The sequence below is a fragment of the Epinephelus fuscoguttatus genome, linkage group LG17 (genome assembly GCF_011397635.1).
Source record: "Epinephelus fuscoguttatus linkage group LG17, E.fuscoguttatus.final_Chr_v1".
Taxonomy (NCBI): Eukaryota; Metazoa; Chordata; class Actinopteri; order Perciformes; family Serranidae; genus Epinephelus; species Epinephelus fuscoguttatus.
Genome location: NC_064768.1, coordinates 30576171 through 30593525, shown reverse-complemented (window position 1 = coordinate 30593525; position 17355 = coordinate 30576171). Strand labels below are relative to the sequence as shown.

The 17355-nt window shown below is 42.5% G+C and overlaps 1 protein-coding gene across 2 annotated transcripts in view; it reads right to left on the bottom strand.

Annotated features, from left to right (window-relative positions):
• Positions 1-17355, bottom strand: part of adgrb2 (adhesion G protein-coupled receptor B2) — a 316757-nt gene that overhangs the window by 24399 nt on the left and 275003 nt on the right. Inside the window, exons 24-29 of one of the 2 annotated variants that reach the window (XM_049602672.1) lie at positions 16019-16117; positions 12542-12641; positions 9776-9847; positions 7404-7496; positions 2972-3011; positions 2548-2562 (exon numbers count right to left, since the gene is read on the bottom strand). In XM_049602672.1, the coding sequence (XP_049458629.1) occupies positions 2548-2562; positions 2972-3011; positions 7404-7496; positions 9776-9847; positions 12542-12641; positions 16019-16117 (419 nt within the window). The remainder of the gene's footprint in view (positions 1-2547; positions 2563-2971; positions 3012-7403; positions 7497-9775; positions 9848-12541; positions 12642-16018; positions 16118-17355) is intronic. The other variant, XM_049602673.1, reaches the window with a different exon arrangement.

Here is a 17355-nt window from a genome sequence, read left to right as displayed (position 1 = left end):
TGAAAGCAAGAAAAGAGAAAGAGTTGATGGGTGAGGTAAAAGAAGGGGTGAGGATAAGGAACATTTAGGAGAAGAAAGAGGGATGGATATTGAATGGAAAGGAATGATTTGATATAAGTTATGCCAAGCAGGAGACGGTTGACAGAGAGATAGGTGAAACAGAAACATAAATTAGGTTGTGATACTAAAGTTTGTTTAGCTGTGAGACAGATTGCATCTCCAAAGAAAAAGTTTCACTTCTCATTTTGGGCTTATACAGCTCACAGTAACTAAGATGAGTTTTGTCTCTGACACTGTGACCTTAAGTCTTGCTCCATCTCTAGATTTGCCGGTGAGCCAGGATTTTTATTAGCTTGGAGAAAGAGCCTGAGTGCAAAATGCTGTGTGCTTCAAATGAAATGGAGCCAAATTCCCTTGTTACTGAGTCCTGGTCCATATCTTACTCACCAGCTTATTATTCCCTGTGTGGGTCTGTGTGCGTTTATGTGTATCAGTGTGTATTTCTGTATGAGGGCCTGTTTTCATTTCATAGCACCATAAATAAAAACAAAACATAAAACTACTTACAGTGGCTTTGGGTTAGCTTTCATGCAAGTTGTTGGAGAAAAACTACAAACAGAATGCTATACATTTCTGGAAAAGCTACTCCAAAATGAACTAAGACATGCTGATGAGAGATTTTTAATCACAAGTGACATCAATCTATCATCATAATCAAACAGAACTCAAACCATTTGGAGGTTCATGCTGGAAATCATGCTCATTCTGTCACCATCAGAGGAAACAATATTTACTCTGTGGCCCCCAAAATCCAATTCTACACCAAAGCATGTAGCGCAGAGCATTTTCATGTTAACAGCATTGATGTGACAACACGTCAAGCGACACGTTTTATCAAAAACTGAGGCTGGATCTTGCTGAGTGTGAGCATACCAGCAAGGACGAAAGCTGAGAACAGACTCCAGAGTTTTCTTTGTTTTACCATCCTGTTGGTGCAAAGTGATGTGAAAGGACTAGACAAGGTTTTTGGAAATCCTTTAACATCCGCATCCAACAGTGGAGACCCAGAGAATGACTTATAGACGAAGCCGGCAGGTGTGATATAGGTTGCGCTCTTATGGCATCTGCCATTACTGCAGTGGCATGGTTCAACTGAACACATTTACACCAACACTGAATTCAGAGATGTTCGGGTTACTCACCGTTGGCAGTCACCACCTCTGACAGATGAAGGCAGTCAGTGTGATTGTGAAGGTAATATGTAGGTAATTATTACACAACCTTTGGGGCAAAACTTGGGACCGCTCCTGTCTGTCCTTTACAGTAAGGTATTAAAGTGTTGTGTTGAATAAAGCTAGCTAAAATCTGAAGGCATTACAGCACTTGATAGCTCACATTTAAATAACCACCTCCATGATTTCTTGCATCCTCATAAAAACAAAATACAGCATTTAATAGAAATCAGAAACATGTCAGGATACTGCACATATGGAATTTTGGCCAGAAAACGTAAGAAAGTATCAACTAGCAAGAAATATCGTGGGTGGCTCGGTCTTTTGTGGTAGCTTATCAGTCCTCTGTGATTGAAACGTAAAGATATGAAGTCGATTATGGGTTTTAATTTCCATCATTGGAGCAGCTGATACCGGTACAGTCGAGAAAAAGACGTCTAACCATTTGCTAAAACTTGACCAAATTTCCACTGAAAAGTTTAAGGGACAGTTCACCCCAAAATCAAAAATAAATCTTTCCCTCTTAGGGCTGTTGCATAGTTGAAGCACGCAACGCGAGCAAGCGACGCAAGCGACATGAGCAACTCACGTCCTTTCATAGTCAACACATTGAAGGCAAGCAACGCGGGCGACCCTTGAAATGCAATACAGCCCTCTCGCAATAGGGGGTAGCAGAGTCACCGGTACATTCCTGCTAGCTAGTACTGCTATTTTATTGCAGGGCACTAGAACTGAGATATAAATGGGGGTGTGCCTGTACGAGTTCGCAAAGTTTTTCCTCCTCACCTGCCATATTTCATACCTGCTTCTTCTGTGAATAACAAAAAGTGGTTAATTTCAAGTACATCACTTGCATTATCACCCCTGCTGGCAACGCATGGTATTACACGCGTCACGTATCAAAAAAATGGACAACACATTTTGAGATGCAAACACGCATCATGGCGGCCGATGCATCTCGATGCGTCCCAATGCCTTTGCGTCGACTATGAAATGGCCCTTACTCATATTGCTATATCAGTCTAGATTGTTTTGGTGTGAGTTGCAGAGTGTTGGAGATATCAGTGGTAGAGATGTCTGCCTTCTCTTGAATATAATGGAACTAAAAACAAACAAAAAAACAAAAAAAACCAAACAGGATTTCCTGGACAACTTTCATGGCAAAAGTGCTTTAGTAGTGGAGTTATGTACATGTGCCACTGCATTACTGGCGGTTGATTTACTTCCACCTGCAACCCGGATTCGTCTATAGGACTTCTAAGTCTAGGGAATGGACCAGGCAGTGTTTAGAAGGTCAGTTGGGTGCAAAACTTACATGGGTGTCCTCTCTCTGCAAAGGTGGAGGGGGGAAAGTGACTGTGTTAATATTTCAAAGCACAACACATTGTGGCACATTTGTAACACATCCAAACACACACAAGACCATTGTCAGCAGCGAGTGAAACAGGTCTGAACACATTGAGGAGTGTTATTATCATGCACAATTAAACACAATCTCATCCAAACATATGCTCGCTGAACACATATTGGGCAGAATCAGTGTGATTGATAAGGCATAATAATTTGTGCACGACTGTGTCGAGATGAAGCACATCATCTCCTGTCATTGTATCAACATGCACAGCGGCAGGCTAAGTTACGGCTCTCCATTGCCTCTCTGCAATGCTAATCCTGTGTTGGACAAAGGAGGCGACAAAGGGAGAAAGGGAGAGAGAAATCAGGTGGAAGGGAAAGCTCACCTGTTTGACATGCCAAGTCCACATCCTTCTCAAAATCCGTCTGAGGCAGGGTAGAAAGAGAGGAGACACAATGAGAGTCATTACATAAAGCACATTAATAGAAGCACCTGGTGAGTGATTGGATCTTGAATGGTTATGCTGAATCCAATGACTCCGGTGCTCTAATCTGACAAAAAAAGAAAAGAGTAGGATCTGTTGCCATGGTGACACTATACAAACCAGTCAATTAGTAATGCCCTCTGTGAACAAGACAAAAAAATGTCGCCCTAAGTCATAGCAGAACTGTTCAATTTTCATTTCTTCATAGTGAATTTGTCCAAAGACAGTTCTGTGTGCTGCCACGCACTACTTCCACTCTGCTCATGATGGGTATCAGTTCACAGCAGCATATCCAAATACAGTGTTTGACAGAGACGAGTAGAACGCTGTGGAGTTTTGCCAGGTATGTAATTCTACTGTATGCCTCATCAGTCACCTTGCTGTCATCTGAATGCAAACAGGGAGCGACATTTACACTGCAGCAAAGCTATTATCTGCTGTGCCAGTTGAAGCAAAACTCTGCCGTCCTCTGGCTGAGCTTTTCTTAGACTGGAAAAAAATCTATGACGTAAGAATCCAAATGCTTTTACAATCACCAACACTGAGCGTAACTGCACTTAATATTCAGATTTTATGTAGATTAGCTTACAAAACATATCTATTTGCTTTGATCTAGAATTTACTCGAGGTGGCACTTGTCCTTGGGGTAAAGAATCTCCACCAAACCCAGAGAGCGGTGGGCTGAATGAAGAAGTGTTGTTTCCAAAATGGCCACCACTCAAGTTTCCTAAACTTCAGTGAAAGTGAAGCTCATTGCTATGCAGTTGTGGTCCTTCCTTCTCTCACCACAGAGCCTCCTCCTGTCCTCCACGGGATTCACTTACAAAAGCCTTTGTTTGTATAATAAACTACAGATTTTAGACAGTTTGGGCACGCCACACAGGCAAAGAGGAAGGGGGGATGGTGGGGGTGAAAAACTGAAAGAGAGAAGGAGAGAATGTGTAAAGGTCTCAGAGGAGTGGAAAACCTCTTAGTACGCAAATCACCCGCAGCACCATAAATGGGTCTCTGCTAAATGGACGGATGAGGATATGAAAGAAACCTCTCTCTCTTTCTCTCAGTCTCTCTCTGCCATCCGAATTGAGAAAAACAAATTATCCTTATTTTATCTATAACACACTGGCTCTGCAACAGCATCACAGGTTAAGTACAGTGAGTCATCAACGTGAACAGTTCTGTAAAAAGAGCAAATGGGAACATAGTCCTCTTGTTGAGTACTATTGACGAAGCAAACATCCTATAATACACAGTATCCTAGGTGAGGTCACGACTGAAATGACGGCTAAAGAAACCATTATCCTCTTAATTCCTTAAAAACTCATAAATGCTTACTATAACTGCATTGCTTATCTTACTATAGTAACAGTTCTAGTTTCTATTTACACATCACAGCTATTTGTAGTTTGGTTTAAAGGTGCAACATGTAATCAAAACAAAAATATATTTGGTGCAATAATGACTTTTTTAGGTTAAAGGAATAATTTGACATTTTGAGACAAGTTTATTTACCGTCTTGCTCAGAGTTAGATGAGAAGATTGATACCACTCTCATGTTTGTACGTTAAATATGAAGCTACCGCCAGCAACAGGTTAGCTTGGCTTAGCTTAGCTTATCTTAGCTTAGCTTAGTTTAGCACAAAAAGTTGAAACAGTGGGAATAAGCTAACCTGGCCTTTTTAAAAACGTGAAAGAATATGCCTACTACAACCACTAAAGTCAGTATTTAACAGGTTATATCTTGTTTGTTTATTCCATGAACAAACCAAAAGTTCAAAATGACAGATTGTAGTTTTACGTGGGCTTTTGTGCAGGAATATCTCCTGGCTGGGTGCAGTGGCCTTGTGAAGTCGTGTTAACCCCACACTGAAGACAAGACTACAAAAAGTCACTGCACCTAGTCAAAACATTTAAACACATTTGTACAGATCAAACAAACAAGATACAACATGATAAGTGGTGACTTAAGGAGCTGGTTTCATTATCTGTGCTAAGCTAACCAGCTGTAGTTTCATATTTAGTGTACAAACATGAGGACGTGTCTTTATTTTGTCATTTAATTCTAAGAAAAAAGCAAATGAGTGTATCTCTCAAAATGTCAAACTATTCCTTTAATATTTGTTTGCATTTGTTGCAGAATATTGTTTTACAGATTCCACCTTTCTTCATCTACGGGCTCTACTTCTCCCAGTGACAGGCTCTTTTCTATAGGTGACATACTGATTGGCTGCCGATGTGGTTGTGGGCGTGGTTATGGTTATGAACGTGGTTGTGGGTATTGTTCAGGATGGGGTTATGCTCATGTGCGTGGCTGAGGGCGTGGCTGTGCTCCAGCCCGCGGTCGTGGTTGCTGCGGGGCAGACTGTGGCAACAGGCTTGCTGGCATGCCTGGGGGCCTGTCGGTGGGAACTGCTGTGGGTGGCAACCAGACAGGCACATGGTTGTGCCGTAACGCAGAGAGCCACACTGCTGCCCACAGTAGCTCACATTTGGACACTTCTGATGGTGACACACACACACAAAAAAAATGGAAAACATAAAATTGAAATGTTACTCTGAGCTTTAATAAGAGATGAACTAAATGATTTCTTCTAAAGACGGCTTTGATTAAACTTTAACAAGACGGCGTAGCTACGCCTTTACATCTTTATGGTGTCTCTAAATGTCAAGGATTCTACATTCTAATGAGATTTCCTTTGAATGCAGCAAGAACACCTGAGAGTAATTATAATGGCGATATTGTCTAACTAGTGCAGCGTCACCAAATTATCCATCACAATTAATATTCTCAAGGTTATGGTGTCGTTCACGCAACAGCCCTTCATGCATATGTGCAAGATTTCTTCAAAGTCAGACACATTAGGAGAAAACATAAACGAGACCTCTGATGCTTTCCCTTTATTTCTGTCATATATAGAATGTTACGACGTTATGAACGCTGTCTCTGTTTTTCTTACTTTCAAAACACTCTGATGTCAGCTCGTGACAGCTTTCTTTATGTGCAAGTGTTTAATAAATATGCTTACATCAGGGAAACATGTAATCATATAATGGTTGCCAGTGATATTAATTTCTCCCTGATTTTGGATCATATTCCTGCTGGAACATGTTGAGCTGTGAAGCTTTAATTGTTGATTTTCCACAGTAGGAAGTGCTCCTAAACTCTGTTACAGTCATCCTGAGGCTGCAATGACGATACAGAGACGTCGAGATACATAAGACCCAGAAATACTGACCAATCAGAGCATACTAGGCTTTTTGGGAAGGGGTGTTTGAAGAGACAGCCAGTATAATGTGGCGTCTTAGATGTGAGGGTGAACACAGCTGTCTCAGCCCAGACAGTAAGATGAAATAATGTCTTTTTAAACATTAAAGCATACAAACATGTTCCAGTAGAAGCGCAAAATACAAATATAAAGCCAAAAATTAGCATTACAGTTCCCCCTTTTGAGGTTTACCAGCTGCCTTTCTTAATAGAGCATTAGTCGGCATAGCAACGAGCTGTGTGTATTATAACAATATGTTTAACCGAAAATTAAATAAGCACAGTTAGACTATAAATGTTCCTCTCGGTTATGAAAACAGAGACAGAGAATGTGTCATAATGGCTTCCCCGAGCAGAATGATGGCTCCAAAGTTTAATCTTGATAACCTCAGAGGGGCGTTCAGAAAGCCATAATCGTTACCGCAAACAGGTCTGAGGGAGAAATAAAGGGAATGGCGTTGTGAGACTCGCTCATGCTCTCGTAGTAGCAGTGTGACCGTATTGACATTGGCACGGCAGTTCAAGTCCGTATGATTTATCACACTATTAGCCACATTTGGAACACGTACAATAACCTTACGAGAGCTCTGCGCTCTTCAAGTAAAGAGGGAGAAGTTTAGGTTAAAAGTAAATACAAAGTGCTGAGGTGTATGTTTTAGTAAAACATGAAATGCTGTGGGCAGCTTACATTGTGAATGTCAAAAATGCATTGATATTAATTTTTGCAGTGTTGTTACAGAAGTGGTATTTGACAACTTTTCATGTCCACTTATATATGTAGCACTATTTAAAGTTAGTTTCAGGCTGGGAGTGAAATTGCATTTCTATGAGGAGTGAAATCAAACATTTTGGGGAAAATTAAATGTGAAGATGCATAATGCATTTACAATAATGAAGTAAAAAAAAAATGCTTAAGGAAAAGAAGAGAGCGAGGTATGAGTTTGATCGCTACAGTAATGGCAATCATGCTTCCTGTTACTGGAGCTGAAGCTTGCAGAAAGCTCCAGCCTGGTTAATGTTGGTCCTGCGGCTAATGGACTGCAATGTGGGATGAAATGGAATGCTATTCACCATGATCTGCACCTGTCCATTCTTGCAGGAGTCTGGTGAGTTTTCGCTGTCGTCTTTACATCCCCCCATCCTACAGCGCACCGCGTCCTGCACCTGAAGGGGGGGAATAAGGGACGGGGGGGGGGGGGGGGAGGATGAATACAGAGAGGAGAAGTAGGAGCCGGGGAAAGAATGATGAAGGAGAGGAAGGGAGGATGCAAAGGAGAGAAGTTAGTGGAGGAACTTTTGCTTAAGTTAGTTTGGCAAATGTTGGAGCATGGGGGAACTCACTCCCTCAGACATTTCATATTCTCCGTCTTTATCGCTGCAATGACAGATGTTCAGTGAATACTAAATTATGTGAAAATGGCAAAGTAAACGGAAAAGCTATGTTCTTCGCAAAGTAGCTCAGCTTGTAGCTTATGTAACAGTCAGAGGATTGGTGCAGAGAGCACACAGCAGCTCTTCAAAGTGGCCTATTTGAGCCTTGTGAGATCAGTGGTGCTCGGCCCAAATTAAAACCAACAGTACAGTATATAGATGTTCCGACCCATGGGCCTTCCCCGTGTCATATTGTTTTTCTTTATCCTCCCACAAACGGCAAACACACACCCAAACCTACCGTCCAAGGAGGAGTTCTCGCAACACAGCTCAAATCAAATGGATCCCTGCATTATGTTTCTCAGCCAACTCTGAGATTCTTTCCCCCCGTCGGGCTCTGTATTATAGATACCCTGGTTACTTGCTGAGGAGCAACATCATTTCTCAATGTTGCTGCTGTCAAATCCCATAAGAATCTCATGGGTGGAAACAAGAGTGCTTGTGTAAGAAGCAGTGGAGGAGCGAACGAGAGCATCTTCACTCTCACTGGGTGGTCTCATCTATGTGTTTGTGCCGCTACAAATGGAGAGGATTGGAGTAGAATCCATGTCTGATTAATACTGCATGGGTATGGGTATTGCCTGCATTGTTTCCCTGCATCCGTCTCTTCTCTTTATGTCCATGCTCATCCTCGGTGGCATTTGTTCTCGTTCCCATTAGTGTGTGTTGGCAGTGCAGCTCATTCTGACTTCAAAGTGAAGAGCCCCCTCTATGTGTCCGTACCTCTCTCCCCACCTACCTCTCTATTTCATCCTCCCCTACCACCAGCCCCTGCTTCGCTCTTGAATCATGTTTTTTCTCCCACAGATCTCTGCACGCAATTTGTCTTCCACCCTCCTTCCTCCCCTTCATCTCTACTCACTTAACAAAGTCCCTCCCTCACCCTTTCTTGCAGTATACCCCTCCTTCACGACTCCTCTCTCCTGCTGCCTCCTAATCACAACACCTCACAATGCACACATGTTCATCTGCTCCCCGACTGATCTCAGCAGGCCGTCTGTGCCGCCAACGCCGCCGTCCTTTCATTCGCCGCCGCGCCCTTACACACAGCTGGTGCTATCGAGGAGCGCTACATGGCGCGACGCTCACCGGCACGTTTTGTGTCTGTACTTTACTTCACATAACATCACACTTTGTGCCGCCTCCTCTCTTGTTTTGCACCGTAATGCTTCCTCACTCTCCCCTTGTTCCTCCCCTCCCTCCCTCTGGTATGGCTCTCCCTTCTGCCTGTTGTTCAGCAGCTACGAAGGATTTACGCAGGGGATTTTCATACATTTACAATAAATAATTCCTGGATTTACTGTACCCTGATCCCTGCCGCTTTTGTGATATTGATTTAATGCAGCTAAGCATTCCAAGCATTTAAGAATTCACTTACACTATGCAGTGCATTCAATATCATAATGATCTCCTGGATATAGGCAGGGCTGTGTGTGGTGTACATGCATCAGCAACACATTTACAGCTATGGAAAAACGATGACATTGTAAATCCATTAATTGTAGTGAGTGCAGTAGGGAGTTAGCTCATGGAAAAATGAACGCGTGTGCCTGGAAATGTCTGTCTCAAGGGCACGACTACATGTATGTGCACAATGAGATTGAAATTCAGCATCCCAGGGGGCCACTGCAAAGCCTGTAGCAAAATGGCACTAGAGGGTATTAGTTAGGGACTTATCGTCTTATTCCATACAGCATCTCAGTAAGCTCCTTAAAGCAGCCTTGGATCAGTCGGACAATACTTCACTATCACACTGCATTATGGAGAAGAAGCGCTGCAACATAGGACATAAATACTGTGCTAATCCCTCCTCATGTCTGATTCGCTTGTGTTCTGCCGTGACCTCAGACTGACCCGGAAACTAATGTGACATTTGTGAACACAGATCCCACCTGTCGAAGGGTGTGAGTGTCGCTTAGGTCACTGCGGTGGTGCTGAATTATAAATGCATGAACTCAACATGTCTGGGATGCATACAGTACAGCTACTTAGCAAAAGGAGACCAGACTCACCTCTCGGCGCATTGCACAGTGGACGGTGATGATGACAAAACCTTGGACAGAGTCAAAGACAGCAAACAGGACCTGAAAGAGACCAGCAAGATTTACTTGTGAATTTTTGCACATTTTTATTTTATTGCAGTTGTTCCCAAACAATTTATTAACCTGACACGTAAAAGAGTTTGTTACACAGGACCATCTTAGAAGCAATCATTGGAAACTGTTTGGAAAATGGCAGGCATTTTCAAAAAATACTTGGTAGTTGATTGGATGAATCATCTGTCTATCACCAACTATCACAGTCAGGAGAAGAGCAAGAACATCTTTTGCATTTAGAAAAGCTTTCGATGCCGTTCTTCGCTCTTCCTCCAGTGAAGAAATTCTATAGCTATACTATAGCAGCGTCTATGTTACCCTCCTGAGGAGCTGCTATTGTTGTTTTTAACCAAAAGCTCCTGCTGTGTGTCATGGCATGTGTCCACAGGATCTATCATTTCCACGCTTCCCATTCACTGTCTAAGTAAACAGCTGTGCAGTGCATTCTGGAAGCATCCTGTTGTGTTACGAGAGACGAGGCGTCCACTCACCCTTTGCATAAAGCTGAGGTCAGGCTACTATAGACAGACTCTCCAGCCTTTTCCCATTCTCAACTCATCAAATACCGCTGCACAGTGATCACAGTGTCAGATCCTGACACCTTTTGCAGCAGTATGATACACACCAGGCATCAGCAATTGTTGATGCAACAGGAAACAACTCAACTCATCAAATAACATCACTTTGTCAATGGACATCCACGTCAGATAGCGACGCACAAAGGCACCTTTCGTGGCATCATGAAACGCCCCAGCCTGCGGCAGTTTTTAATGCTGCCGGCAACTACTGTAGTTTAAAAAGGGACAAAGTCCCTATGGGGGGTAGGACTGGTCAAACACACTCGGGACTTTGACCTGGGAGCCTGCTGTTCTATTCCTGTGTGAAACCAAAAGGCAGCTGTGTTATTTTAATAAAAAAGTAGTGTGCTAAAATGTGTAACACGCTACAGTAGTGATGTATGTCACATAACATGTCACTTAAAACATGTCACTTAATGTTACATGACGTTAGTGACAACCGTGTTTATTAAGCAAACCCATGATGTTTTTTGTAAACCAAACCACTTGCTTTTGTTACCTGAACTTCAGAAAATAAATGTAGAAATTAGATGTTTTATGTACATTTTAAGTTTATTTAGAGAAAGACTGTATGCATGTAACAAGCAGAAGCGTATTTTGAAAAGACACAATGCACGTAACGTGAAGCGCAAACCGACAAACTGTCCTAGAACGTCCAAAACTGATGCAGGAGGCCATCGAGCGCGTCACATTTTGATGTTTGGATCCACTGACAAAGCGGTGACTTGATGAGTTGGGATGAAAACGCCTTGGCACACCTGGAAATCTTTCACACTAACCGTAGATGATCTGACATAAAACTGATTTAGCAATTGCGCGGCTTATTTTTCACCTCAAATGTTTTCAGAAGCTCATTCTAATGAACTATTTTTGCAATATCGGAGAAAGTTTCCAATCAAGCTGCCATGTTGGGAGCAGAAAGCCCATGAGTTAAAGTGGCACACCTGTAAAACTTTGCCTGTAGCTGCCAGTGCCTCCTAACAACACACTGACTGGTCAGAACCACTGTGGTTAACACACAAACGCATTACTTGAAGTCTGATAAGATGGATCTCCAGATCATCTTGTAATCCCCCAATGCTTGTCTGATCCTGTGACATCATGAGAATCCAGCTGTTGTGCAAAGTAACCCATTCAAAGTGATTTTTGTTTTCCAGGCCCCCTCACACAGACTCCACGACCATGCCTCTACACACATATCACAAGTCAACTTATGTCAATATTTGGCACCACGGCTGCATTTGACAGTTTTTCCCAACAACAGAAACATCTAATGTGGGACAGCTAACCTCTCCTCACCACAGAAAGCCGTAAGCTTGCAGCTGCTTACATGCTACAAACTGATCTTAGTTCTTTTGGCCGGAAGGTTGAGCTGTTTCAAACTGCGTCGAGGGCTGAGATGTAACAGCGTTTCTCTTTGAGCAGGCTATAGCGACAAATCTTTCCATCACTGCTCTGACAGTCAGCTATTCCTGACTTGTGTGCACCTGGAAAACTCACCGAGCCAGAAAGTGTGTCGCGTTGCCATGACAACCAGCAACCCTGAGGCGTCATTACCATTCTCAGCTGTGGTATAATTGCAAAGTTTAGCATTTAGCATCTTGTTACGGTGACATTTTTCCCTCTTTTGATACAGTTGAAAATGGAATATAAAAATGTTGCCTTGTTTTGTGATGTGGTGAAAAGCTGAAAGGTAAAAAAGTGCTTGAAAAAAAAAGAAGTCTAAATCTTGTGGCATTCTGCAGCACCTGCTTTGCAAACCATTGTGCTATCATATCCAGCATTGCTGTAATACTGGAGTGAAATGACTCAGTAATCATTAGAGAAACAGTGATATGGGAATTAAGTGAGTCAGCCAAGTCATGTTTATTCATAATAAATCACTGCAGCCGTTCATACTTTCATTCATACACTGTGTCTGTGCTCATGATCCTGACACACTGTACGCTTCTTTGTGTCATAATTTTTCAGTGATGATCAGAATTGTACTTTATTGTGTTGTACACCATTTCAAAGCTGCTTTCTATGATGCATCACAGGTGTACATGTTTGTGTTACAGGTTACAGCATGTGAGCGTCTGCTAGTGTTGCTGAGAAACATCACCTGGAAGAGTGTGGAGCGCCGGTCGGTTATGGCCAGCACTGCTGACATCCAGGTTAACGCTAACAGGGGAAGAACCACACAGGAACTCCACAGAGACGCCCTGTCAGAGAAAGAGAAAGGGAGGCAGACGCAGAGAGGGGTAGAGGAGGGGCGCAGAGGGAGAAGGAACAAGGGGTTCAGTCTCAGAGCAGACCAGCCAGCTCTGCTAAGTCCCATAACTCCACTTCTCACCCCCCCGCCCCCGACACACAGATCAGTCATAGATTCAGTGGTGGGCAATTTGAAACTGACTGGCACACTGAGGTTTGTACCACACTTAATATTCCAACTGAGAAGTGGAAGATGATGTGTAATCATGTAGATAGTTATGAGACTGACAATTGCTCACAATTACATGGTTGATGTGCACAAATTGTCATGCTGGTGGACTGTGAGACGATAGGCAGGGGGCCAAGAAGGAGGGGGAAGACAGGCCATTGACAAGTACTGACATGGGGGCTTTCTGAAGAAGGAGTGTGTGTGGTGGTGTGTGTGTGTGTGCATCTGTAACTCTATGGAGTCAGACACCAATTTAAAATGTTCATGCTGTTTGAACACATATTCCTGGTTTTATAACCGTCAGTCTGATAGACGGACAGCTCTGTCTGGCTACGCTGAGAAATATGCGCGTCCCTTTACAGGTACATGTCCAAAGGCGATGACGAAAAGAGAAAACAGAGCCATAAAGGCAAAGCTGCGCTGTCCTCTTGTTAATGTGTAAAGTTTCCAGCTGTTGTTGACTGTAATTTTACAGTATGGCTTGGTAAAGAAACGGTTACAGCCTCCATGCTATATGAAAAGACACACTCTGATACTGTAGGTGTACCTCACCATATATAATAAGTGTGTTTAATAAGCTGTTCTGTTTCAAAGTGCTACAAAGTCATTTGGGAGCAAAGTAATGTGTGGAAAGCTTGCTTTGTCACAATCTTCGAATGCTGGTTATCTCTTTCTGGAAGTAAATTCCCAGAAAATAGTCTTAAAGCTTTATCAGGACACTTATTTATAAATAGAGAATAGATAGAGAATAAAGGAGTGTTTAATACCAGCAACATTTAAGCTGCATTCTTGTATTCTGTTGTTGCTGTTTCAGAGCTTTTTCACAGTATGGGTAAACAGATTATTTGAAGGACCTTCCAGCCAAATAGTACATTGAAAGCTACTGATATGTATTCAGCAAAGATGTAGGTGGATCTGAGATCAGCAAAGCTCTGTGAAATAAAGTCAATAATGGCCTCCGTGTTTTCCCAGTGACAACAAGAAACTGATACAAACTTGTTACTGCAAATAGGCAATCTCATCCCATTAGCGTCCAATCATGCGACAACACAACTAAGACCAGAGTTCCTGCTTTAAACAGAGCTCTCCTCCAAAGTAAACACAAAGCCATAATGAAAGATTTGCACAAGGACGTAGTTAAATATGCACAGGATTGTTTACAAGAGTAAAACGGGAGGAGGGTCTTTCATTAACAGCCTGGCTGCTGCAAATATGAAACCATGACAACGACGCTCTTGCTGAGAGGACCAAAATAAAGTCTTCAAACAGAAATTGGTCTTTGATCTTTCTCTTGTTAGACTATAGTGTCACCTTCGAGCATATCAACGTCCATTAGATGCTGGTGGGGAGATTGTGTGATACTTAAGTTCAGAAAGTGGCATATAAAAAGAAGGTGCAGCCTGTTTCCACGTTGCATTACCTTACTTTATTTTGAATTCTAAATGATCTCTTACAGCGACACAAAGTATGTCAGAGGATTTTGTCGCTGCAATGTTTGGATATGTGTATTTGGAAGTATGACAGAGAGAAAAACACAAAAATTTGTAATGCACTCCCATAAAGTTGGAAGATTTGTGAAGATTTGTACGGAGCCCTGTAGAAATCGCTCAAGGCGATCATGACGAGATTTTTCTTTGGTTTTCTCCCACTAAATTTTACGTTCTCTTGCAATACTTTTGCATTCCCTTGCAACAGTTTCCCTTCAGTGCGCAAGGTGAAAACTGCAGCGTTTGATAGTAAACTGTTCAGTTAAGATAGAAAAACTGGAGAAATTAAGGTTACGCATAGGTCCACATACAGGTTGCAGGTAACAGGTCTGACTCCTTTCGACTCTAATTAGTGAGATAGCATGAAAGATCTCACTTTAACTTTTGGTGTTTTTGCAGCACTGCTACTTAAGATTTTGACTGAACGCTTGTTTCTGTGTTTCACTATCTGCACCTGACTGAGTCTCATTGTTGCTGCATTTATAACCAACAGTAGCCCACAAGCATGCAGTGTCAATGAATGAGCGTTGGTATTACAGTAGCTACTGTGATCTAAGAATTCGTCTAAGTATATAATCGAAAAATGACATAACAATGCCCAGTGCAAAATAAAATTAACTGAGCTGAGCCACACTGGGCCACTGTGCTAGCAGCAGCTTAGCTGAAATAGATGCGGCTCAGAAGGAATGGAAGGAGGAAAGTATTGTGAGAGAATGCAAAATGTATTTTCAGAGAGCACAAACATATTGCGAGTTTAACACAAAGTGTGAGTGAACACACACACACACACATAATCTTGTTGAGACCCTTTGGGAGCTCTGTAGATTTAAAATTGTGGCAAATATATTCTGATTTGAATCCTTAATATGGGACTAAAAGTTGCAAAAACACTAGATAATATCATGTTTTGTTGGACCTTTCAAACTCTCTGCCTCATGTTTGTAATACCGATGTGACAAATCTTCCCCTAGAGCCACAAAAGACAAACTGTTTCCACAGGCAGTGTGGCACTCTGCACAATTAGACATGCAGTGACAGTTCTAATAAATGCTCTAAACAATAAGATTGAAAAACCTGCAGCTGATTATGTTAGCTAACCTAAATGCTTTGACAGTTTTCCCTCAGTCCATCCCTTAACTCCATTTGAAATGTGATGCGTTCACTGTAACCACCAGTTAAAGGTGGTGGAACTGAGATGACAGTTCACCACATGAGATGTTATAATGAGAGCCAGAAAGTTTAGCAACACATTTCATAATGCAACACATGCACTGTCCCTGACATTGTAATGGCCTGATGTGTTAAGCCTCTGCAATACTGCACAATAAACAAGTTAAAACAAACTCTAAAAATGAAGCACAAACACTGTCTGACACAGGTCAGGTTTGCTCAGTGCGACCTGAGGAAAATCCACTTTGGATCAAAACATGCTCTCATTAAATAGTGGCGGCTTGCAGTGCAGGTGCTTTGCCTTTCATTAGTTTGGTTTTTCTTCATCCAGACAAGTCTGAATGTCATCCTGCATCATTACCGACAGCCAGAGATTACAAGGATGGAGGAGAGAGAGAGAGGATGATGGAGAGTAAGAGACACAGAGAGACAGAGAGAGAGAGAGACAGAGAGAGGAATGGAGGGGGAGAGGAAAAAAATAGAAAGATGAAGATGGACTAACATGGCGCTGCTGGCAGTCGCGCTGGACAGAGCGGTGCTCGAGATCACGCCACACTTGGAGCATTTCAGGAGCAGTCGGCTACGCGCCTCCGCTGGGACACTTTAGGACATGTGCACACAGACACACACATACACACACAACCATGTGGGGGGGACAGGAGGGGATGGGGATGTGTGGAAACATAAGTTCCAGAAATGGCAACAGGTGAATGTGCAGGCGGTCACAGTTGCAAAAAAAAGAACCGAAAGAAAAGGAGAAAAAGTGGACACAACAAAGAGAGGGAGGGGGGGAAAGAAAAAAGGGGAAGGGGGAGGGAGAAAAGAAAGAAAGGCAAATTAAAACCAGATCTTAAAAAAGTAGCAGCAATGAATAACAGTCAGAATACAAAGATTGACTCAGAGCAAGTGGAGAGAAAGTGAGAGACGGACATTGCAGTGTTACAACGGAATAATGTGGATTAACAGATTACAGTGACACAGACAGGAAGTACACCGACTATCTTATTCCACTGCCAGTGTGTGTGTGTGTGTGTGTGTGTGTGTGTGTGTGTGTGTGTGTGCAGGATGGTGCACAGTGGAGCTTTATCAGGGTGCAAAGCAAGAAAAAAGACTTTGGCTGTTTACTTACAGTTGACTACTCAGATGGAGAGAAACAGTGTGTGTGTTGGTATGTGTGTGTGTATATATATCGCGAGTAGAGAATGATGGGGCCATGCACGGGCTATGCTACATTAGCGTCCCATCACAGCTCATTGCCTTAGTGCCAGCCACATCCCCACGGCTTCATAAGGAAATACATTACGCTAATGACAGCCTGTCCTGTTAGCAACACGATTGTGTGCGGGAGCACTCAGATATGTGTGCGCTTCTGAACACACACACACATCTCAGAATCTGCGAGGGAATGTGCTATATACTCAGATAACACAGGGGACTTTGCTCGTAACAAAGACGTGTGCATCTGTTTGTTTGTGTACGTGTGTTTGTACACATCAACTTGTTTAATCTCAGTTGCATCAAAGAGTAACAAAAGCTAATCAACCCCCCAGAGAGCCAATCTGTAGGATTAACCCTTGCAGCTATACACAAATGATCAATTTCAATTTGTGCAGGAGACAGACATTGGAGGAAATGTAACGACAGAGAGAAACAATGGAATCGATATGGAAATGAAAACATGGATTTGGCTGCGAGAGCTGAGGAAATCTCCGCTCATAGGATTAGTAAAGATGATAAACGACCCCCCACTGCTTTATTACAGTAATGTTGTAGGCAGATGCATATGCATGCATATATATTGTATGTGGGCATATATCGTGTGTACACGTCTGAGAGAAT